The 20,563-nt window shown below is 38.9% G+C and overlaps 2 protein-coding genes across 2 annotated transcripts; both read left to right on the forward strand.

The window, feature by feature from the left end:
* Nucleotides 1-22: 22 nt before the first annotated feature.
* Nucleotides 23-17,495, forward strand: LOC110880686. Its single transcript, XM_022129163.1, has 5 exons — nt 23-548; nt 915-1,105; nt 1,654-1,854; nt 2,662-3,163; nt 17,476-17,495. The coding sequence occupies exons 1-5, from the start codon at nt 23-25 to the stop codon at nt 17,493-17,495; spliced, it is 1,440 nt and encodes a 479-aa protein (XP_021984855.1).
* A 1,781-nt stretch (nt 17,496-19,276) lies between these two features.
* LOC110880685 lies at nt 19,277-20,341 on the forward strand. Its single transcript, XM_022129161.1, has one exon. The coding sequence runs from the start codon at nt 19,277-19,279 to the stop codon at nt 20,339-20,341; it is 1,065 nt and encodes a 354-aa protein (XP_021984853.1).
* The last annotated feature ends 222 nt before the right edge of the window (nt 20,342-20,563 follow it).

The following is a 20,563-nucleotide window of genomic DNA, read 5'->3' on the forward strand; positions in this document are numbered from 1 at the left end:
AATAGCCGATAGTAAGATCTATATGTTACATGAGATTTGTAGAAACTGCAAATTCACTATAGAAGATGAGGAATTCGATATTGACCTCATACCTATGGTTTTGGGGGAATTTAAAATGATTGTGGGAATGGATTGGTTGGCACGACACCATGTGGAGATTAATTGTGACAATAAGATAATGCTCGTCCAAGCTCCAAGTGGAAGACAATTGAGTATTCAAGGAGAGAGAAACGTAGAAACCAAGTTGTGCACCTTGGTCCAAGCTTTTAAATACGTACTTAATGGGAGTAGAGCATACCTAGCTTATGTAGTAGATGCCCGACAAACCCTCCCAAAGCTTGAAGACGTTGAGATCATGAATGAATTTCCGGATGTATTCCCGGAAGAATTGCCGGGACTCCCACCCGAGAGAGAAATAGAATTTCGCATCGAAGTAAATCCAGATGCGAAACCCGTTGCGAAGGCTCCCTATAGACTTGCTCCCACCGAGATGCGGGAATTAATGACACAATTACAAGATCTTTCAGATAAGGGCTTTATACGCCCAAGTGTGTCACCTTGGGGAGCGCCTGTCCTATTTGTTAAAAAGAAAGACGGGTCGATGCGCATGTGCATCGACTATAGGGAATTGAATAAGCTGACCATAAAGAACCGCTACCCTTTACCTAGAATTGATGACGTTTTTGATCAATTACAAGGGGCGAGTTGGTTCTCCAAGATAGACCTGCGTTCGGGGTACCATCAAGTTAGAGTACCAGAAGAAGACATTCCAAAGACCGCATTTAGAACCCGTTATGGGCATTATGAGTTTTTAGTCATGTGCTTCGGTTTAACTAATGTGCCAGCGGCATTTATGGACCTTATGAACCGGGTATGCCGACCCATGTTGGATAAATCTGTGATCGTATTCATAGATGATATTCTAGTTTATTCGCGAAGCAAAGACGAACATGCAATGCACTTGCGTGAAGTACTTGAAGTTCTTCGTAAGGAGAAACTCTACGCAAAATTCTCAAAATGCGCCTTTTGGCTCAGAGAAGTGCAGTTTCTGGGGCATGTGATCAATTCGGAGGGTGTTTTAGTTGATCCTTCAAAGATTGATGCTGTAATGAAGTGGGTCTCTCCGAAGAACCCGACAGAGATAAGAAGTTTTCTAGGCCTTGCGGGATACTATAGAAGGTTCATACAGGATTTTTCAAAGATAGCCTTACCCTTAACAAAACTGACAAGAAAGAAAGAGAAGTTTGTGTGGGGTAAAGAACAGGAGGAGGCTTTTCAAATGTTAAAGGAGAAACTATCACGTCCCCCGATCTTGACATTACCAGATGGAACTGAAGACCTGGTAGTCTATTCAGACGCTTCACACCAGGGATTAGGCTGCGTTCTGATGCAAAGGGGAAGAGTCATCGCTTATGCTTCAAGACAATTGAATCCGCATGAAGTAAACTACCCGACTCACGATCTAGAATTGGCAGCGGTAGTGTTCGCATTAATGATTTGGAGGCATTATCTATATGGGACGAAATGCACAATTTACTCGGACCACAAAAGCCTTAAATATTTCTTTGAGCAGAAAGACTTGAATATGAGGCAACGGAGATGGTTAGAACTTATTAAAGTTACGATTGTGATATCCTATATCACCCGGGAAAGGCAAATGTGGTGGCCGATGCGTTAAGCCGAAAAGAATATCCACCTCCCATCCAAGTGAAGTCCATGAAGATGATTGTTACGCCACGTTTAATTGATATGATAAGAAATTCCCAAATAAAGGCTCTTGGAGCGGAAGATTTAAAGAAAGAAAGACTAAAAAGTGTGGTCGATAAGCTAGAAGAGAATTCGACCGGATTCAAGGTGAGGTTCGGCCGAATTTGGATACCTCGTTTCTATGAAGTCAAGGCAGCGCTACTTGAAGAAGCACACAAATCGCGATACTCGGTTCATCCCGGGGCTACCAAGATGTATCAAGACTTGAAAACCAATTATTGGTGGCCGGGTATGAAACGCGATATTGTTAAATATGTTAAGAAATGCCTGACATGTTCCCAAGTAAAGGCCGAACATCAAAAACCATACGGGGAATTACAACCCTTCGAAATTCCGGTATGGAAATGGGAGGAACTAACAATGGACTTGATAACCAAGCTTCCTAGAATAAAAGGGGGGCATGATACAATATGGGTAATCGTAGATCGACTTACAAAAAACGCTCACTTTCTGCCCATCAAAGAAGCTTATTCTTCCGAGAGGATGGCAGAGATTTATATGAATGAAACCGTATCCCGACACGGGGTGCCTGTGTCAATCGTCTCGGATAGGGATACCAGATTTACTTCTCGCTATTGCCAAAAGTTTCATGAGAGTGTGGGCACGAAATTACACATAAGCATTGCATATCACCCTCAAACTGACGGCCAGTCAGAAAGGACCATTCAGACACTTGTCGATATGTTGAGAGCGCGTGTCTTAGACTTTGGGGGAAATTGGGACGACCACTTGCCACTAGTGGAGTTTTCTTATAATAACAGTTACCATAGTGGTATTCAAATGGCACCTTACAAACTGCTTTACGGGAGGAAATGTAGGACCCCAGTGTGTTGGGGTGAAGTGGGACAAAGGGAAATTGCTCCAATTGATTTGACATCTTTAACAAATAAAAAGATTGAATTGGTTAGAGCTCGACTGAAGGCAGCCCAGGACCGACAAAAAGCTTATGCAGACAAAAGGAGGCGTCCTATCGAATTTCAGGTCGGAGATTATGTTCTATTGAAAGTGTCACCATGGAAAGGCATAATCCGTTTCCGCAAACGGGGAAAGTTAGGCCCACGGTATATTGGACCATTTAAGATCTTAGCTCGAGTAGGAAAAGTTGCATATCGATTAGAATTACCGCCTTCCATAGACGGGATTCACAATACCTTCCACGTGTCGCAATTAGGAAAGTGTCTTGCGGATAAGACATCATTAGTACCTCTCGATGACATCGAGTTGGACGAGGGGTTGAACTATGTCGAAAGACCCATAGCCATTAAAGACTTCAAGGTGAAAAGTCTCCGCAACAAAGCTGTTCGGCAAGTGTTGGTACAATGGCGGCACCGAAAGGGGTCAGAACTCACGTGGGAAACGGAAGATGAGATGAGGAAGCACTATCCATTTCTTTTTGGTATGTACACGTTTAAAAAAAAATTGTTATATGTCCAGGTTTCGGGGACGAAACCTCTTTTAAGGGGGGTAGACTTGTAACACCCCAAAAATTTACTTTAATACTAGAATAAATGAAAAATGGATAAATTAAATCATGGGAGGTTTTCAAATCAAAATTTAACAAGTCTTAAGGGGGTAATATGAAAATTATAATTAAGAAGGGTTTAATTATGTTCAAATCACAAAACCCACACCCTGTGCGTGTTCTGGGTTCGATCAGGAGCAGGGAAACAAGGGTTTACCCTTGTTCTTGCAAAAATTCACCAATTGACAAGGAGAAATCAAAGATTAATCACTGCATGTTCTAAAGTTTCAATCATCTAAGCATTTCTAGTGGAGTGGTAAGTCGAATTTCTGAATTTGGTGAATTTTAGAGAAAGGGTTTCGACCCAATCATAAATTCGTGGAATGATTTGTGTTGATTAGGTGTTAGGGTTACTTCCTAGAATAGAAATCATGCTTGGTTCTAGTTTAATTGAAAGAAATCTTACAAAACCCATCTTGTGAAAGTATGCTATGAGTAGGAGGATTATAGAGATTTTGATTATGTGTGGTTTTGATATGTAATTTTAGTTGCAATACCTGAATGCTAGTTAAATTTATGTAGGCTAAAGGAATTGTTAGAACTAGAGTGATTATTAATGGCACATAGGATGAAGTAGTGAGTTATGCTTTAAATGTTGTACATTATGCTCTATTAATGTGATGCACACTAGATGTTCGATGAAATGCTTGATAGGATAATTATGTGTAAATTGGAACATAATGGAATGGAATGTGGGTACTAAACGAAGGATTGAATGTGTTGTTATAGGCGTGAAGGAAGAAAGTTCAAATTCTAAGAAACCGGAAGGATCACAAGACCGAGGTATGTTCCGTTGCATACAAATCCTTGTTTAAATTTTCTTTTATTTAACTTTGATGTAAGACCACCCTTGTATGACAATCATGGTAATTAGCAAGTAGATAGCAAATCCTTTGTGGATTTGGTTATGCTAATGAAAGTTGTGTTAAGCTATGTAATTTGACCGGTTTAAATTAAATCGTGTCAAGTAGAGATGTATGCCATCCGTTTTGAACGGGTGGTTTCGAATGCTATAATAAATGTTGGAAGCTTAATCCGTTATGCGGATAGAATGAAGAGTTTATGTTGAAAGCAAATAACCCAATTAAACGGGTTGAACGTGTATGCTTAACTCTCAATTAGAGTGTTTATGCCAAACCCAATTACTTGGGTAGTCGAATGCGTAAAAAGGATGAAAGTTCTTGTATGGATGGAACTAAAACGAAAGAATTATGATTTAACAAGTGTGATAACTAACCTTTAAAAATTTTGGTTGTTAATGTAGGTAAATCCTTGATTTAGGCGATTTGAAGACTTGGAGCGAGCACGTGATTACCACCTAATATGCCATCCGCTTCCGCTAGTTTGCTTTAATGTTTTGGGTCAAAAATTGTGAACTTTTGTCTAAACTTGTTAGTAGACATATTGTCAAACTTGATGTTTTTCTTGGGTTTTATTCGCGTCTAGTAGTAAGGGTCATGGAATATTTTGTTTGGAAGTTGTATAAAACAGGGATGTGCTCATTTTACGGATGGGTCATGTCCGATTTTTGTCATAGATATGTATAAAACTTGCTATTTCAAGTCTCTAAATCACCCTTGTAAGTTGTTTTTATAAAGACGAATATGCGGGTCTTACAGTTTATGAGGATGATTTTCATCTAATCTCATTCTATGTGATTTTAAATCATGATGTTAAAAGCCCTAAATTATTACTTGGCTTAAGGAATAAGTATGGATCCACCATAAGTTATTCACTGACATTCGTGGAACTTATTCCAATGGAATATTCAGACATAATTCATTTATCAGTTAAAGACTATCATCTACTTGTATCTAAATTTTGTCGCATATGGCCCACAGTCATAGAAGAAATCTATTCATATATATACTTAATAAGATTTCTATTAAATATGTCCCTAAGTTTCTTATGATATCTGGACATAAAAGAAATCAAATAAAGTCTAACGTATATATGATAGGTTCCCACATCACGTACCTCATCGAAATTTCTCTTGTAGCAGTCTAGAGATATCAAAGATCAGTAGAAGCATTAAGTGTCTTAATAATAACTTGCAATAGTTGCAAGAGGTGTGGAGTGCAAATTTAACATTACCTCAATTTACACTTCTTGTACAAGTCACTGTTCCATCTCGACGCTATTTTATCAAAACTCTTACACACTTAGAATACTGAAAACGATAGCAACCTAACCAAGAGCTAATCCATAAAACTGAAACTTCTAATAAACCCAATAATCAACTCAAGAGGTCATCTAGGTTTAAAAATCTACTAACTTTGATGATTACATAACCTCTCTAACTAAAGTTGAAATGGATTTTGGAAAAGTTTACTGATCCTATCTCTTCTAATTAAGTCATTAGCGTCAATCATTATTCTAAATGGAATAAAACTGTTTTCTAGTAAAACTAATTTTATGTGTTCAAATAACGTTTGGGATTTGATTGAATTACCTAAGAGTGTTCATAACTATATGATGTGCGTGAAGTGTGTTATAATTTTGATGAGTATTTAAGCCCTTTTTACACTTTTAGCCAAGTTTTAAATTTATAAAACACGATATTCACTAACACTAAACACACATATGGGCAAGTGCACCCATCGTGGACGTAGTATAGTGTTGGTAAGATACCGAGGTCGTCCAAGGACACAAGAGCTTTTAATACCGGTTTATCCTCAACGTCTAATCAAATCAAAAAGTGAGAAAAATGTTTTAAACTAAGAAAAATAAAAACTAACTAAATGCTGAAAAATAAAATAAAATAAAAACAGATAGACAAGATGAATCACTTGGATCCGACACGTGTATTAGTATAACCTTTGATTATTTTCGCACTTTTGCACTTGTTTAAGAGATTATCTTAGTTATTGTAGTAGGCCCCTCTTTTGAAGGCGACGTTACCCTCAACCCAGTAGTTTGAGTCAGCAAGGATACAATCCTAAAGGGTCGGATTATTGAAAGATAATGAATTAAGTTATTAATGCAAATTGTGGTAGGCCCCGCTTTTGGCGGTGACGTTACCCTCGGCTAAGTAGTCTGAGTCAGCAGGGATACAGTCCTAAATAGCCGGGTTATAGTATTAATAGTAGTTAACTTATGAGGGGGTCAAAGAGTTTGGATCCCCGCCATCCAATACCTATGGGCATTGAAGGAGATCCTACTAAACTTGACCCAGGTCCCAAGCAGGACCTCTAAACGCTGAACAAGGGCAAGACCCTTACCAAACCGTTCCCTTAACCCCCGACCAGGTAGCCAACATATCTCCATGCGGCTTGGCGTTCAGTTGCATCCAAGTCTCGTAATCCCCCAGTATTCTCTTCATTCCCCGCTTCTTCATCACTGTATAGCCCAATGATAGATCCAAACTGTGCCATGGAGGTTCTGAACGTGGTCCCTCCACATCGAAATTCGACCGCCTCATGGTCAAACGGCTCGCATCTCGAGTTGAAAATGAAGGTGCTGTAGAACTCCATTGTGCATTGATGTACCGACCGTAGTCGGGTGGTCAATGCGACATGCAGTGGACCCCTCACAATGTTGTTGAAGCGGTCAAGTTGATTCACCATGGTTAGCAAATCGGTACACGCCCGCCTTGGGTACTCTTCCGGTCTTGTTTGTAGAACCTCGTATCGTGCCCTAGCGTCCAGTTCATTTGCGTTAAACCTCGTGAATTTCGACATCTGAAAAGAATACATCAAAGTTTAGTACGAAACAAGGAGAATTGGAGTGAAACTGCAAACAGTGGGCTGGACACGGCCCCGTGTTCAGCGGACACGGCCCCGTGTCCAGGCGTCTGTAACCCAAAAATTCCATTTTTCGTCCCGGTTTCGAAAACCTGAAAATTTTTAGCCCAATAGTAGCGGTTACCCCCGAAAATGAAACCCTAAGTGTCATTTTTCCCAAAACAAACCGTTTACCCTTTCAATTTCGTGTTTTTCGGTTCAAGAACAAGGGTTTGGGGTTTTAGTTGGGAATCGGACAAATCTATCAACAATACTTGCTTATTTACTTTCCACTACTCTAATCTAAACTACTACTAACAAATTTCATCTAAAATTTTGAGTTCGATCCGGATGAACATGAAGAACCCTAGATTTTTCCCAATTTTTGATGTTTTAACTACATGCAAGTAGCTAATCTAACTACTAAGAAGGATAGAATCATACCTTGACGTTGTTAGATTCGGTGGTGACGTTGAAAAACTGCAGAAAATTGCCTCAAACCAGAGCGTTTTCGGCTAAACGGGGCGTGTGGAATGGTGTAACTGATAGGAAAAGAGGGTTTTATCCCGACAGTCGCCTCGACACGGCCCCGTGTCCAGCGGACACGGCCCCGTGCCGGGCAAAGTTTTTGAAATTTTTTTTTATGTGCTTGTGTGCATGCCCCTTATTTCCGAAAAATGGTGAGAAGATTTACCAGTTTTTAAACGTACACTTACCTGTAACATGTCGGGTATGAGTTTATTCGTTAACCGTCTGAAGTGAGATCTCCTCTTCCTCATCCTCAATGGATCCTCGGTAGAGTTTCAGCCGTTGGCCATTGACTTTAAATGGTGTCCCGTTTCGAGTTTTAATTTCTACTGCACCGTGTGGGAAGACATGGGTGACGGAAAAAGGTCCTGACCACCTAGATTTTAACTTACCAGGAAATAATCGAAGTCGTGAATTAAACAATAGAACTTGATCTCCTACCCGAAACTCATTGGATTTAATATATTTATCGTGTATATTTTTCATTCTTTCCTTATAAATTTCGGAGTTAGAATATGCATAATTCCTTAACTCGTCTAATTCGTTTATTTGACAAAATCGATTTTTACCGGCATTTTCCAAATCTAAGTTTACGTTTTTTATTGCCCAGTAGGCCTTGTGAGCTATTTCTACTGGCAAGTGACAACTTTTTCCATAGACGAGTTTATATGGGGTTGTGCCTATAGTGGTTTTATAAGCAGTTCGAAAAGCCCATAAAGCGTCGTCTAATTTGTCGGCCCATTCTTTTTTATTTATTCCTACGGTTTTTTCAAGTATTCGTTTTAAACCTCGATTAGTCACTTCGGCTTGCCCATTTGTTTGAGGGTGATATGCTGTCGAGACCCTGTGATAGACCCCATACCTTGTTAATATTTTTTTCGAGTTGATGATTGCAAAAATGGGTACCTCTATCACTTATCAAAGCCTTTGGTGTCCCGAAGCGAGAAAACAGCTTTTTTAGAAATTTTACCACTACTCTCCCATCATTTGATGGAAGAGCCTCGGCCTCTGCCCATTTAGACAAGTAATCGACCGCCACAAGTATATATTTGTTTCCCTTTGAAGGTGGGAAAGGCCCCATGAAATCGAGTCCCCATACATCAAAGATTTCACAGACGAGAATGCCATTTTGAGGCATTTCGTTCTTGGAAGAAATATTACCTGATCTTTGGCAGGCATCGCATGTCTTTACAAGGTTTTGTGCATCCTTCTAAATGGTTGGCCAGTAAAATCCCGAGTCAAATACCTTTCGTGCGGTACTTGCGTCACCATGATGTCCTTCGTATGGACCTTCATGACAATGACGGAGAATTCTTCGTGCTTCATTACCATGGACACACCTTCGGATGAGCTGGTCGGCACACATTTTGAAAAGATAGGGGTCTTCCCAAAAGTAATGCTTTACATCAGCAAAGAATTTTTTTCTTTGATGATGTGGCCATCCTTTGGTGACTATACCGCTAGCTAAGAAATTAGCGTAGTCGGCGTACCATGGTTCTTGTCTACTTTCCATCATTTCCAAGGATTCCGTGGGAAATTTCTCGTTGATTTGCTCGTCTCTGGTTGTCTCCAAAGCTGGGTCTTCTAAGCGCGAGAGATGATCTGCAGCAGTGTTTTCTGCTCCTCTTTTGTCCTTGATTTCGATGTCGAATTCTTGGAGGAGTAGAATCCATCTGATCAAACGGGGTTTTGCGTCTTGCTTCTTGAAGGGGTACCTGATGGCTGCATGTTCTGTATAGACTACTGTTTTAGAAAGAACAAGATAAGAACGAAATTTATCAAAAGCAAACACCACTGCTAGTAATTCTTTTTCTGTAGTTGTATAATTTTCTTGTGCATCATTAAGAGTTTTACTAGCATAATAACTTGGGTGAAAATGCTTCTCTTTTCTTTGTCCCAAGACTGCTCCAACAGCAAAGTCACTTGCATCACACATGATTTCGAAAGGAAATTTCCAATCTGGTGCTATCATGATAGGTGCATTGACTAGCATTTCCTTGAGGGTTAGAAATGCTTGATTGCATTCCTTGTCAAAGATGAAGGGTGCATCTTTTTCAAGTAATTTTGTTAGAGGTCTTGAAATTTTTGAACAGTCTTTGATAAACCTTCTATAGAATCCGGCATGTCCTAGGAAACTTCTGATTGCTCGTACGGAGGATGGAGGAGGTAATCGAGAAATAGTTTCTATTTTTGCTCGATCAACTTCCATTCCTTCGCTTGAGATTTTATGACCGAGTACTATTCCCTCTGTCACCATGAAATGGCATTTTTCCCAATTAAGGGCGAGGTTAGTTTCCTCACATCGGGATAGCATTCATTCAAGATTATCGAGGCATTGGTCATATGAGTCTCCAAAGATGGAAAAGTCATCCATGAAGACTTCCATTGTCTTTTCGATCATATCATGGAAAATGGCGACCATACAACGTTGGAATGTTGCAGGCGCATTACATAGACCGAATGGCATGCGTCGATATGCAAAAGTTCCGTAGGGACATGTGAAAGTTGTTTTCTCTTGGTCTTCTGGTGCTATCGGTATTTGAAAGTAACCTGAAAAACCATCTAAGAAACAATAAAATTTATGACCGGATAATCTTTCTAACATTTGATCAATGAAGGGTAAAGGGAAGTGGTCTTTCCTTGTTCCTTCATTTAATCGCCTATAATCTATACAAACTCTCCATCCTGTGACGGTTCTTGTTGGTATTAATTCATTTTTTTCGTTAGTTATTACCGTCATACCTCCTTTCTTTGGGACTACTTGAACGGGACTTACCCACGGGCTATCGGAGATAGGGTAGATTAGTCCGGCGTCGAGTAGTTTGATGACTTCATTCTTAACCACTTCTTGAACATTGGGGTTCACTCTTCGTTGTGGTTGAATTACCGTTTTGTAGTCATCGTTCATTAAAATTTTGTGCGTGCACATGGAAGGGCTTATTCCTTTAATATCTACAAGCTTCCAAGCGATCGCGTTTTTATGTTTTTTAAGTAGGCTAATTAATTTTTCTTTTTCTAAATTACTTAATTTAGATGAAATAATTACAGGCAAACTACCATCTTTGCCTAGAAAAGCATATTCCAAACCTTTAGGAAGTTCTTTGAGCTCAACGGGTGGGTCTTTGGAAGACACCTTATTTTGTGGCTCATCTAGGTTAAGAATCTTAAAGGTTTGTTCTATGGCTATCTCTTCTTCAACAAAGTGGTCTTCTTCGTTGGTTGTATCGGGTGGTTCAGCTTCATCTTCAATTAGGGGGTCATTGTTGCCAAAAGGATATTTCATTGAACTCTCAAGATCTATGCTCCTTTTGAATGCCCCTAATTGAAGAGGTAGATTGTTGAATTTCCGGTTTTTCAAAGCTTTATGAGTTTGTACAAAAGGTTTTCCTAAGACTAAGGGGGCGTCATCTAGGATGACGAAGTCGGTTGGGATTACCATTTGATTTGTTTGAACCAAAACATCTTCAACTACACCGATTGATTTCATTACTTTCCGATCGGATAGAAAAATGGGTATTTGAAGTGGAGTAAAATCACTAACACTTAATTTTTCAAAAATGTAGTTAGGCATTATGTTAACACAAAGATCCTTATCGATGGTGATATTACTAATAAATGAATTTTGAAAGAAACATGGAACCGGTGTAATGTTAATTTCAAAAGGATCTTCTTTTATTAGCGAGGTTTGATCATTAGTTAACTTAACACTTACTAAGTCTTTGATTTTAGCACTAGTGTTTAACTCTTTTAAAAACTTAGCATGAGGGGTTATTAAACAATGATTTTCGAAAGTAGGTGACAAGAGAATAATTTCCTCAAAACTAGTCTCTTCTTGAATTTTAACATTATCGGACTCACCTTTTTCGTTGTTTAACTCATGTGTCGGTTTTTCACTTTCTTGTTCTTCCATTCTTACACTTTCAACTACCTCTACGTTATTATCAATTTTTAATTCTTCTCTTGCGCGAGATTCTTTTATATAACGTTCGATAGTTTTAAGTTTTTCCAATATCCTATTAGTTACTTCGGTGAGAGAAAAAGAATTTGGATCCTCAAAGCTTGAATCCGGTTGTTCGATCCTTGGTTCCTCATAATACTCATATGAAGTAGATGGTTCACACCATTGTTCTTCATTGTAAGTATATGATGGATAAGGGTCGAAACTTTGTTCTTCATAGTACTCATATGAGGTGGGTTGTTCACGCCATGGTTCCTCATAATAAGAGTATGAAGGTGGTGGCTCATACCTTGAATCTTCAAAGTATGAGTATGAAGGCTCATACCTTGGTTCATCAAAATATGAGTATGAGGGAGGAGGTTCATACCTTTGGTCTTCATAGGATGCGTATGAAGTTGATGGCTCGTACCTGGGCTCCTCATAATGGTTGTATGAATTGGATGGTTGATATGAAGTATTATATTGAACCGAGCGTGCGTTACGACAATTAGTGCAATAATTACCCCTATAATCATCCTCATCATAAGTGTAGTTGTAACCTCTTGAGTATTGATCCATAAGAATCACTCAACAGATCACAACTGAGTCTCGGGACCAGAAAACAAAAATAAATACGGAAACAGAAGCTAGACACGACCCCGTGTTGAGTGAACACGGCCCCGTGTTCAGGGACTGTATCTGGGCGTTTTAATTAAATTTGCTGGTCACGTTGAGCACGGGGGCGTGTTCAGCGAGCACGGCCCCGTGGTCAGACTCTGTATCTGGGTATTTAACTAAAAATATGCAGCACGGGGGCGTGTTCAGCGAGCACGGCCCCGTGTTCAGGCTACTGTAAATGCAAAACTAAACTAAAATGCAGAAAAAATGCGCGCGTTTTGAAAAGGTTTTGAAAAACTGATTAGGCCGTCGATTTTAAGCTTTCTTAAAATCCTTGTGTCCCCGGCAGCGGCGCCAAAAACTTGATGTGCGTGAAGTGTGTTATAATTTTGATGAGTATTTAAGCCCTTTTTACACTTTTAGCCAAGTTTTAAATTTATAAAACACGATATTCACTAACACTAAACACACATATGGGCAAGTGCACCCATCGTGGACGTAGTATAGTGTTGGTAAGATACCGAGGTCGTCCAAGGACACAAGAGCTTTTAATACCGGTTTATCCTCAACGTCTAATCAAATCAAAAAGTGAGAAAAATGTTTTAAACTAAGAAAAATAAAAACTAACTAAATGCTGAAAAATAAAATAAAATAAAAACAGATAGACAAGATGAATCACTTGGATCCGACACGTGTATTAGTATAACCTTTGATTATTTTCGCACTTTTGCACTTGTTTAAGAGATTATCTTAGTTATTGTAGTAGGCCCCTCTTTTGAAGGCGACGTTACCCTCAACCCAGTAGTTTGAGTCAGCAAGGATATAATCCTAAAGGGTCGGATTATTGAAAGATAATGAATTAAGTTATTAATGCAAATTGTGGTAGGCCCCGCTTTTGGCGGTGACGTTACCCTCAGCTAAGTAGTCTGAGTTAGGGCTGTTCACGAGCCGAGCCGAACCAAGCGGACCTTTGCTCATGCTTGGCTCGTTTACAAACCGAACCGAGCGGAGCGGCTCATTTAAAACCGAGCCTCAAATCAAGCGAGCATTTTTCGAGCAGTAAATATTCCGAGCGAGTGTCGAGCAAAGTTCGAGCGATTTGGACATCCGTGTCGCCCGATTGAAATTCGCTGAGAGAGACAGTGACAATGTTTGGTCTCAAGTTTTTATGTCTTTAAAAACATGCACATTTCATGACATAATATTTTTCTTATAAATAACAATGTTGTGGCCGATGAGGCGATAATCATATTGCATGAACAATTACGTTGAGAGCAGGAGACGATCGACTTAGGGTAACGACATGAAACATTGAGGCGATGAGCAGCTTGTCGTTTATCGGTTTAGGATTTAACTTTTAGGTTTTGATATTAATTTTTTTATTGGCGTGGTTGGGCTAATACGTATAGATACAGTTGTAAATTTGTATATAGTGGACCAAAATTTAATAGAGTGGTATATATAAAACTATAAATTTAATTCATATTTAAGTATATATGTATGTGTAATGTGTGTGTATATATAGGTGTGTGTGTGTGTATGTATAATTTATATTTATGTATATATATACTAATTATTAATTAAAAATAATAATTCGAACCGAACCGAGCCGAGCGAACCTTTGCTCATGCTTGGCTCGTTTACAAACCGAACCGAGCAGAGCGGCTCGTTTACAACCGAGCGTCAAATCGAACGAGCGTTTTCCGATCAATTTCCGAACGAGCGTCGAGCGAGCGACGAGCGGCGAGCGATTTGAACGGCCCTAGTCTGAGTCAGCAGGGATACAGTCCTAAATAGCCGGGTTATAGTATTAATAGTAGTTAACTTATGAGGGGGTCAAAGAGTTTGGATCCCCGCCATCCAATACCTATGGGCATTGAAGGAGATCCTACTAAATTTGACCCAGGTCCCAAGAAGGACCTCTAAACGCTGAACAAGGGCAAGACCCTTACCAAACCGTTCCCTTAACCCCCGACCAGGTAGCCAACATATCTCCATATAGACCGTGGAGATATGAATGGTGAAAATCTTTTATTTTATATAGACAGTAAAATAATGCCAAGACACCACGGACAAACGATAAGGAAAGATCACCTTCAACATAAGTAACTAGTTATTAAAGTCATTAATACAAAACCAAATAAAAAGTACAAAAGATTAAAAATAAAAAGTATTATACTAAACACTTGTCTTCACCAAGTGATGTAAGAGACTTAGGCAAACATGGCCTTGATTGTCAAGAACTCTTACGATCAATCTTGGATCCCGAGACGACTCACACACTCTACGATGGACAATGGATGATGGTGGTGGATGATGGTGTTATGGTGGTGGTGGGTGGTGGATGAAGTGTGAGAGAGGTGGTGTGCCAAGGGATGAGAGAGAATGAAGCCAAGCTCCTCTATTTATAGGCTGAACAGAAGGCTGGACACGGCCCCGTGTCCGCTGGACACGGCCCCGTGCCCGTCTGACATTCTCTCTCTTCATTAATTGTAATTGCGAATTACAATTAATGCGCCTGCTGTACTTTCACCACGCCCCCGTGCCCGCTGGACACGGCCCCGTGGTGGGCAATGGAAGCTTCTACTGGTTTGTCTTTTCTGCTGCTTCCTGGGCACGCCCCCGTGTTCGCTGGACACGGGGCGTGTTCAGACTCTGTTTCTTCTCCTTTGCCTTGGGAGGTGCCGTTGAGGGTCCGGGCAGTCCACTTTTGTTCCTTTTCTTGTATTTATGCTAGAATTAGTTGTCTTTTTGCTTCTTTTGTGATTTTGAGCTCATTTCATCCTGAAAATACAAAAGGAAGACAAAAACACTCTTTTTCCAACATTAGTACTTAAAAAGGGTTAGTTTTATGCCTTAATTGATATGATTTATATGTTGCATTTTACACACATCACTAAACCAAATCCTGATATAAACGTTAAGACACAAAGAAGCATGATTGATTGTCAAAGGTTATACTCGGGAAGAGATAAATTATTAAAGAATCTTTCTTACATATCCCACAAAAGATTTCTTTTAGGATCGTCACTGTTCTAGTAGCTTATAATAGTTTAAAGCTACATTAAAAGAACATCAAAACAACTTTCCCTAACAACTGACTTACACATTTACATGTTCATTAGACAACAATCTGAAAGTTCTGAATTGAAGGTTAAAGAATAGTTTGTTTGTATGCCAATAAAATCCATGTATGGGTTAATGCAAATATCATAATGCGATGAAAACTTAACGTAATTATTTTCATCAAGAACCAAGTGGATTAATGTACCTACCTCAAGATGAGTGGGAGCAACTAAAATAAACTTGTCTATATCGATGATATTCTTTTGACAATTATATGTTACTAAGTTAAAGCATTGTTAACACAAACTTTGATATAATAGATCTCAGAGATATCTCTAATGTAAAAGATATCATAACTTACCGAGATAGACCCAATGGGACATTATTTCCGTTCCATAAGTTTAACCTTAAATGGGTCCTTATACATGTAACAAACAATATTGCTCTCCTTTAGAGGATTATATGGTAAATGAGATTATTTCCTTACGCTTCATTAATTGGAAGCCTTATGTTAGTTCAAGTCTATACTCATTTAAATATTACTCACATTGCAACACACTAGATATGTAGAGATTAATGTGAAGCATTTTATAGAGTATTACAATATCTTTAAAAGAAACGAGAGACTATAATTTAAAGAAGGAGTGAGAACTCCAACTAGTTGACTACTCTAACTTTGTAATATTCAAAGATGACAAAATGTAATTTCGGGCATATCCTTATGTCAGTAGACAAAACCTATCTCATGGAGGAGTCATGATAAACTGATAACAACAACCTAAGTTACAATGACATAATATGTAGTTGATCACAAAGCAATAGTCACTTTATCAGTGGAATCATAAGTTTATTAACTCCATAAGAATTATACATTGAAGACTTATTGTGATAAAGTCAGCTACCATGTCTCTTTGAATAGTAACAGTTCGAGAGGTGCTGCATTAAGTTTCGATACACAATTAATTATTCGTTTATGAACGAATTGAGGAAACTAAGTCTTTGTATCGAATACATTCATGATATGTTTAAGGATCCTATAACTAAAGGGCTATTAACCCATAAGTCTTATTAAGAGAGCTCATAAAGAAACGGGTTTTAATTGATGGTCGTGTGCAACTGCATATCGTACTACGAATGACTAACTATTAATTAATTTTCCTCATTAGTTTGATTTTGTATGTCTCTAAGAATATGTTCAACCGGTATAATGACATATAGACAAATATAATTACAAATCAAACAAAGGTCTTATGCGTATTTTGATCATAACAATTAGGTTTTAAATTGAGGCTATAGTATGATTAATGGGGGACCTGAGTCGCATAATGATTCAACGGCTATATTTCTCTACTACAGTTCTTGGTTTAAGGCTAAAATGAGTGTTAACTCCTGAGCAGACTTATCTATTACTCATGGTAAATGATTACTCGGCTAATTGGGAGAATGTAAGATTAAATATATTATTGTGTTGTATTTACTCTAGTAGCCATTATAATCATTTACATTATATAGATCAAAATATATAACAACCTATAGTTGGTAATTGTTGATGGACCATATTACCCTTATTAGCTAATTGGGTTTCCTCTTGGGTGCATATATAAGGAGACTAATATAGAGGTTACAAGGTTATACAACTTGTATTAACACATAATAACATCAATCGCTTCTCTCTCCCATAACCGAATACCCTTTTCAGTTCTTCATCACCATCATTAGTTTGCACCCTAAGGAGGAACCAGATCAAGCTGACAATCATGTCAAACAATCATGTCAAACTCTATTGTTGCGTCGCCATCTAGATTCTCTGCTGGCATGTCTGGTATCAGGTATGTTATTCATGTTTTCCATTATGTTTAAACAGAACTGATCAACACAAACAGCTAATCTGTAGCAAACACCTAGTTTTCTACATATTTGGTCTGCCGCTACAAGTCTTATCGCTAATTTGTTTGCATCAAATTTTAGCTACCGAAATTATATTTGCAACGATTTTAGCTATAAAAAAGAGAAGTTGCTACTTCTGTAACAGATATTGCTACGAAATGTTTGCTACAGACTTTTAGCTAAAAAAATTGCCACATACATTTAGCTATGAGGTTCGCTACAGATTCTTAGCTACATTTCAACTTAGCTATGACTTATTGCTATGGATTATGCTGCTGATTTATTAGACTATTTTTAGTTATTGTTTAAATATTTATTTTCATGCTTGGCTATGGAATTTGCTATGAATTTTGTTATAGATTTGGTTACTATACTTCTATTGATTTTTTAATAATCATTTCTTAATTTTGTTATGAGTTTTGCTACAGATTTGGTTAATCATATCTAAATTTTGTTGAAGTCAGAAAGGGCGAATAGGGTTTCCTCCGAAAATTTAGGAATGCGGCACAAGAACACATACGAATGGCAGGATGTTCGGTTCAAGAAAGGTAGGAATAGGCAATCTGGATATCCATCTAAGCAGAAGGATAGGCTCACGAAGTTCTTTATATCCAATCTTCCTGGTAAGTGTTCTTCAAAGGATCTGTTTGACTTATTAAAAGGGCATGGGGAGATTGAAAACACGTATATAGCGAGGAAGTTGGATAGGCTCGGTAAACCATTTGGATTTGCTACTTTTATCAATGTTTCTGATCCGATAAGATTAGAAGGGGATCTAAAGGATGTGTGGATTGGGTCTTATAAACTCTATATTGCTTTAGCGAGGTTTGTTGATGGGGAAACACTTCAATATGAATATACTGATATAACTCGTAAGGAAGAAACAAAGAAGCCGGTGGAAGAGATGCAGTATACACATCCGTTGGGGGCTGAAGGATTAGGTAATAAGTCGTTCCGTGATACGGTTACTAATAAAAGGCTTGGCTCAGATGTGGTGACAGTGAGGATTTATGGTAATGCTCGTAGTTTTGTCCATTGGTATGATAAGGCGCTGATAGGACGAGTTATCGATTTCAAGACCCTCACGTCCCTTAGGAGATTATTGAATGATCTTGGTTATAACCGGGTCAGTATCAAGTATTTAGGTGGTTTTTGTGTCTTATTGTTGTTTGAGGATAACGAGACTATGAGTAATTTCCGTGATACGGATGAGAATTGGAAGGCGTGGTTCAGAAGTTTGGATAGGTGGAACGGTCAGGAAGTGGAGTTTCAGCGGATTGCTTGGATCAAGGTGCATGGTGTTCCATTACATTTGGCTATGGATCCTGTTGTTAATGTCATTGCTAACAGGTTTGGTAAAGTCATTCAGGACGCTCAGATTAGTGATGAACTGGGCGATTTATCGTTTGCGTTCGTGACAGTTTTGTGTAATAACCCTGGTAGAATAAATGCTAAGGTAAATCTTCAATGGAATAACTCTATTTATAAGGTGTGGGTTGAGGAGGATGTTTGTGAATGGATACCGGATTGTATTGCGGAATTAGAAGTCCAAACGGTCCAGTCGGTTGATGAGGTTTAGTCGACGGAAAACGGTCGGAACAATCATGATCAGTCTGATGGTGAATGTAATATGCCTGGCGATGAAGTGTTGGAAAATAATGAGAATTTTATTAATCATCAGGAAGTTCCCGTGAATGAAGTGCCTAATTTTAATAACACTTTGCATGATAATCACTCAACTGAAATTGGTAAGAGGAGGAATAGGAGGAAAGGTATTAGAAGAAAAGGGGGTAGACAGTCTGTACACTCATCTGCGGAGCAGGAAAGACCGAAAAAAAGGGCCAGAAGTGAGACGGATCCTTTTGACATTGATAGATTTATTGGGATTTTATCTGTGGGGCCTACTAATGTTAGTAATAGAGAAGAGGTGGAAGGAAGCCCAAACACTTTCTTAACCCCTGATCTGAATAAACGGTGTACTCAAGAGAACTCTGGGAATAGTGACATTGCCGTGACTGTTAGGGACCTTACAAGCTCTCCCGATTCTAATGTTGAGTTTGATACTCACACCGAAGCTGTTCAGAAGGAAGCGACCGAGACGATTCAGTTGGGAAATGTTTTAGGAGCTCAGAATTTGAAGCACTTTAAACGACAGGTATGTAATTTGGTGGAGGATGAAGGATTTCAAGGGGTGAATTGATGAATTTACTATCTTTAAATGTGCGAGGGATGGGGGTGGAAGGTAAGGCAGGGTGGTGTAGGAATCTTCGGAAAGAGCATGAGATTAATTTTATGCTCATTCAAGAATCACTTTGTATGGGTATTGAGGACAAGGTTCTGGAATCGTTTTGGGGAAGGGGTGATTTTGGATTTGAAGTAGTGGATCCTACAGGGAGATCAGGTGGTCTCTTCACTATGTGGGACTGTAATTTTTTTGACTTCTCTTCGGTGATTAAAGATAGATTCTTTTTGTTGATTTCCGGTACTTTGAAGGGTAGTGGGGAGATTGTTAATGTCTTAAATATTTATGCACCGCAAAAATCTACTGAGAAAAGGCGCTTATGGGATACTTTAGTAAGGGTTATATCTTCGAATGAGGGGTTATGGATATTGGGTGGAGACTTTAATTCGGTTCGGTGTATTGAAGAAAGGAGAAATTCCAGATTTAACGCTGCTGCCGCGAATGATTTTATTCGTTTTATTTCTGAGGCGGGTCTTGTAGAGTTTGGGTTGAAGAGTGGAAAGTTCACTTATGCGGTGGGTAACAAACTTAGTAGGATTGATAGGTTTTTTGTGTGCGAGGATTTCGTAAACAAATGGCCTACTACAGTTTATAAGATTTTGCCTAGGGGAAAATCTGACCACAATCCGGTCCTCCTGCATACGTTCTCGAGTAACTTTGGCCCAAAACCTTTCCGTTTCTTTAACTCTTGGTTGGATCGAAAGGATTTTAAGTTGGTTGTTCTGAAGGCGAATGGGGAGTTCTCTTTTGTAGGTCCGTCAGATGTTCGCTTAATGCATAAGTTCAGATGTATGCGTCAGGCTATTACTACATGGAGAAATGAAGTTAATGCGATGGAAAAACAGGAGGAATCGGTCCTGGTTCAGGAGATGCTTTCTATAGAGAAAACTTTGGAGGTTAGGGACTTAGAGGAGGAGGAGGTATGGACATGGGAGGAAGGGAAGAAACGGTTGTCACAATTGGATTTTTTCGTAGTAAAGATCTCAAGCAACGCGCACGCAATAAATGGGCTAAAGACGGGGATGCCAATAGCAAATTCTTCCATGGTTTGATTAACAAGAGACGCGCATCCAATTTCATCCCGGGTATTTTTAGTGATGGGAGGTGGAAGTCGAAACCAAAGGAAGTGAAAAAAGCAGTTTTCGATTTTTTTCGATCTAAGTTTGTGGAAGATATGCCTACAAGACCGAGGCTGGATTGTTATGGGTTGAAGACATTATCAGAAGACGAAGTGGTTTTCCTCTCTAGTAGATTCACTCCTGAAGAAATCAAAA

The sequence above is a fragment of the Helianthus annuus genome, chromosome 2, assembly GCF_002127325.2.
Source record: "Helianthus annuus cultivar XRQ/B chromosome 2, HanXRQr2.0-SUNRISE, whole genome shotgun sequence".
In the NCBI taxonomy this organism is placed as follows: Eukaryota; Viridiplantae; Streptophyta; class Magnoliopsida; order Asterales; family Asteraceae; genus Helianthus; species Helianthus annuus.

What these genes read in the sequence shown, in the direction of transcription:
- LOC110880686 (XM_022129163.1), top strand. Translation starts at nt 23, where the DNA reads ATGTTACATGAGATTTGTAGAAACTGCAAATTCACTATAGAAGATGAG. An exon ending in ATCCTTCAAAGATTGATGCT is followed by an intron (nt 1,106 to 1,653) that starts GTAATGAAGTGG and finishes CACCCGGGAAAG; the next exon opens with GCAAATGTGGTGGCCGATGC. An exon ending in GCACTATCCATTTCTTTTTG is followed by an intron (nt 3,164 to 17,475) that starts GTATGTACACGT and finishes GTTTTGCTACAG; the next exon opens with ATTTGGTTAATCATATCTAA.
- LOC110880685 (XM_022129161.1), top strand. Translation starts at nt 19,277, where the DNA reads ATGGGGGTGGAAGGTAAGGCAGGGTGGTGTAGGAATCTTCGGAAAGAG.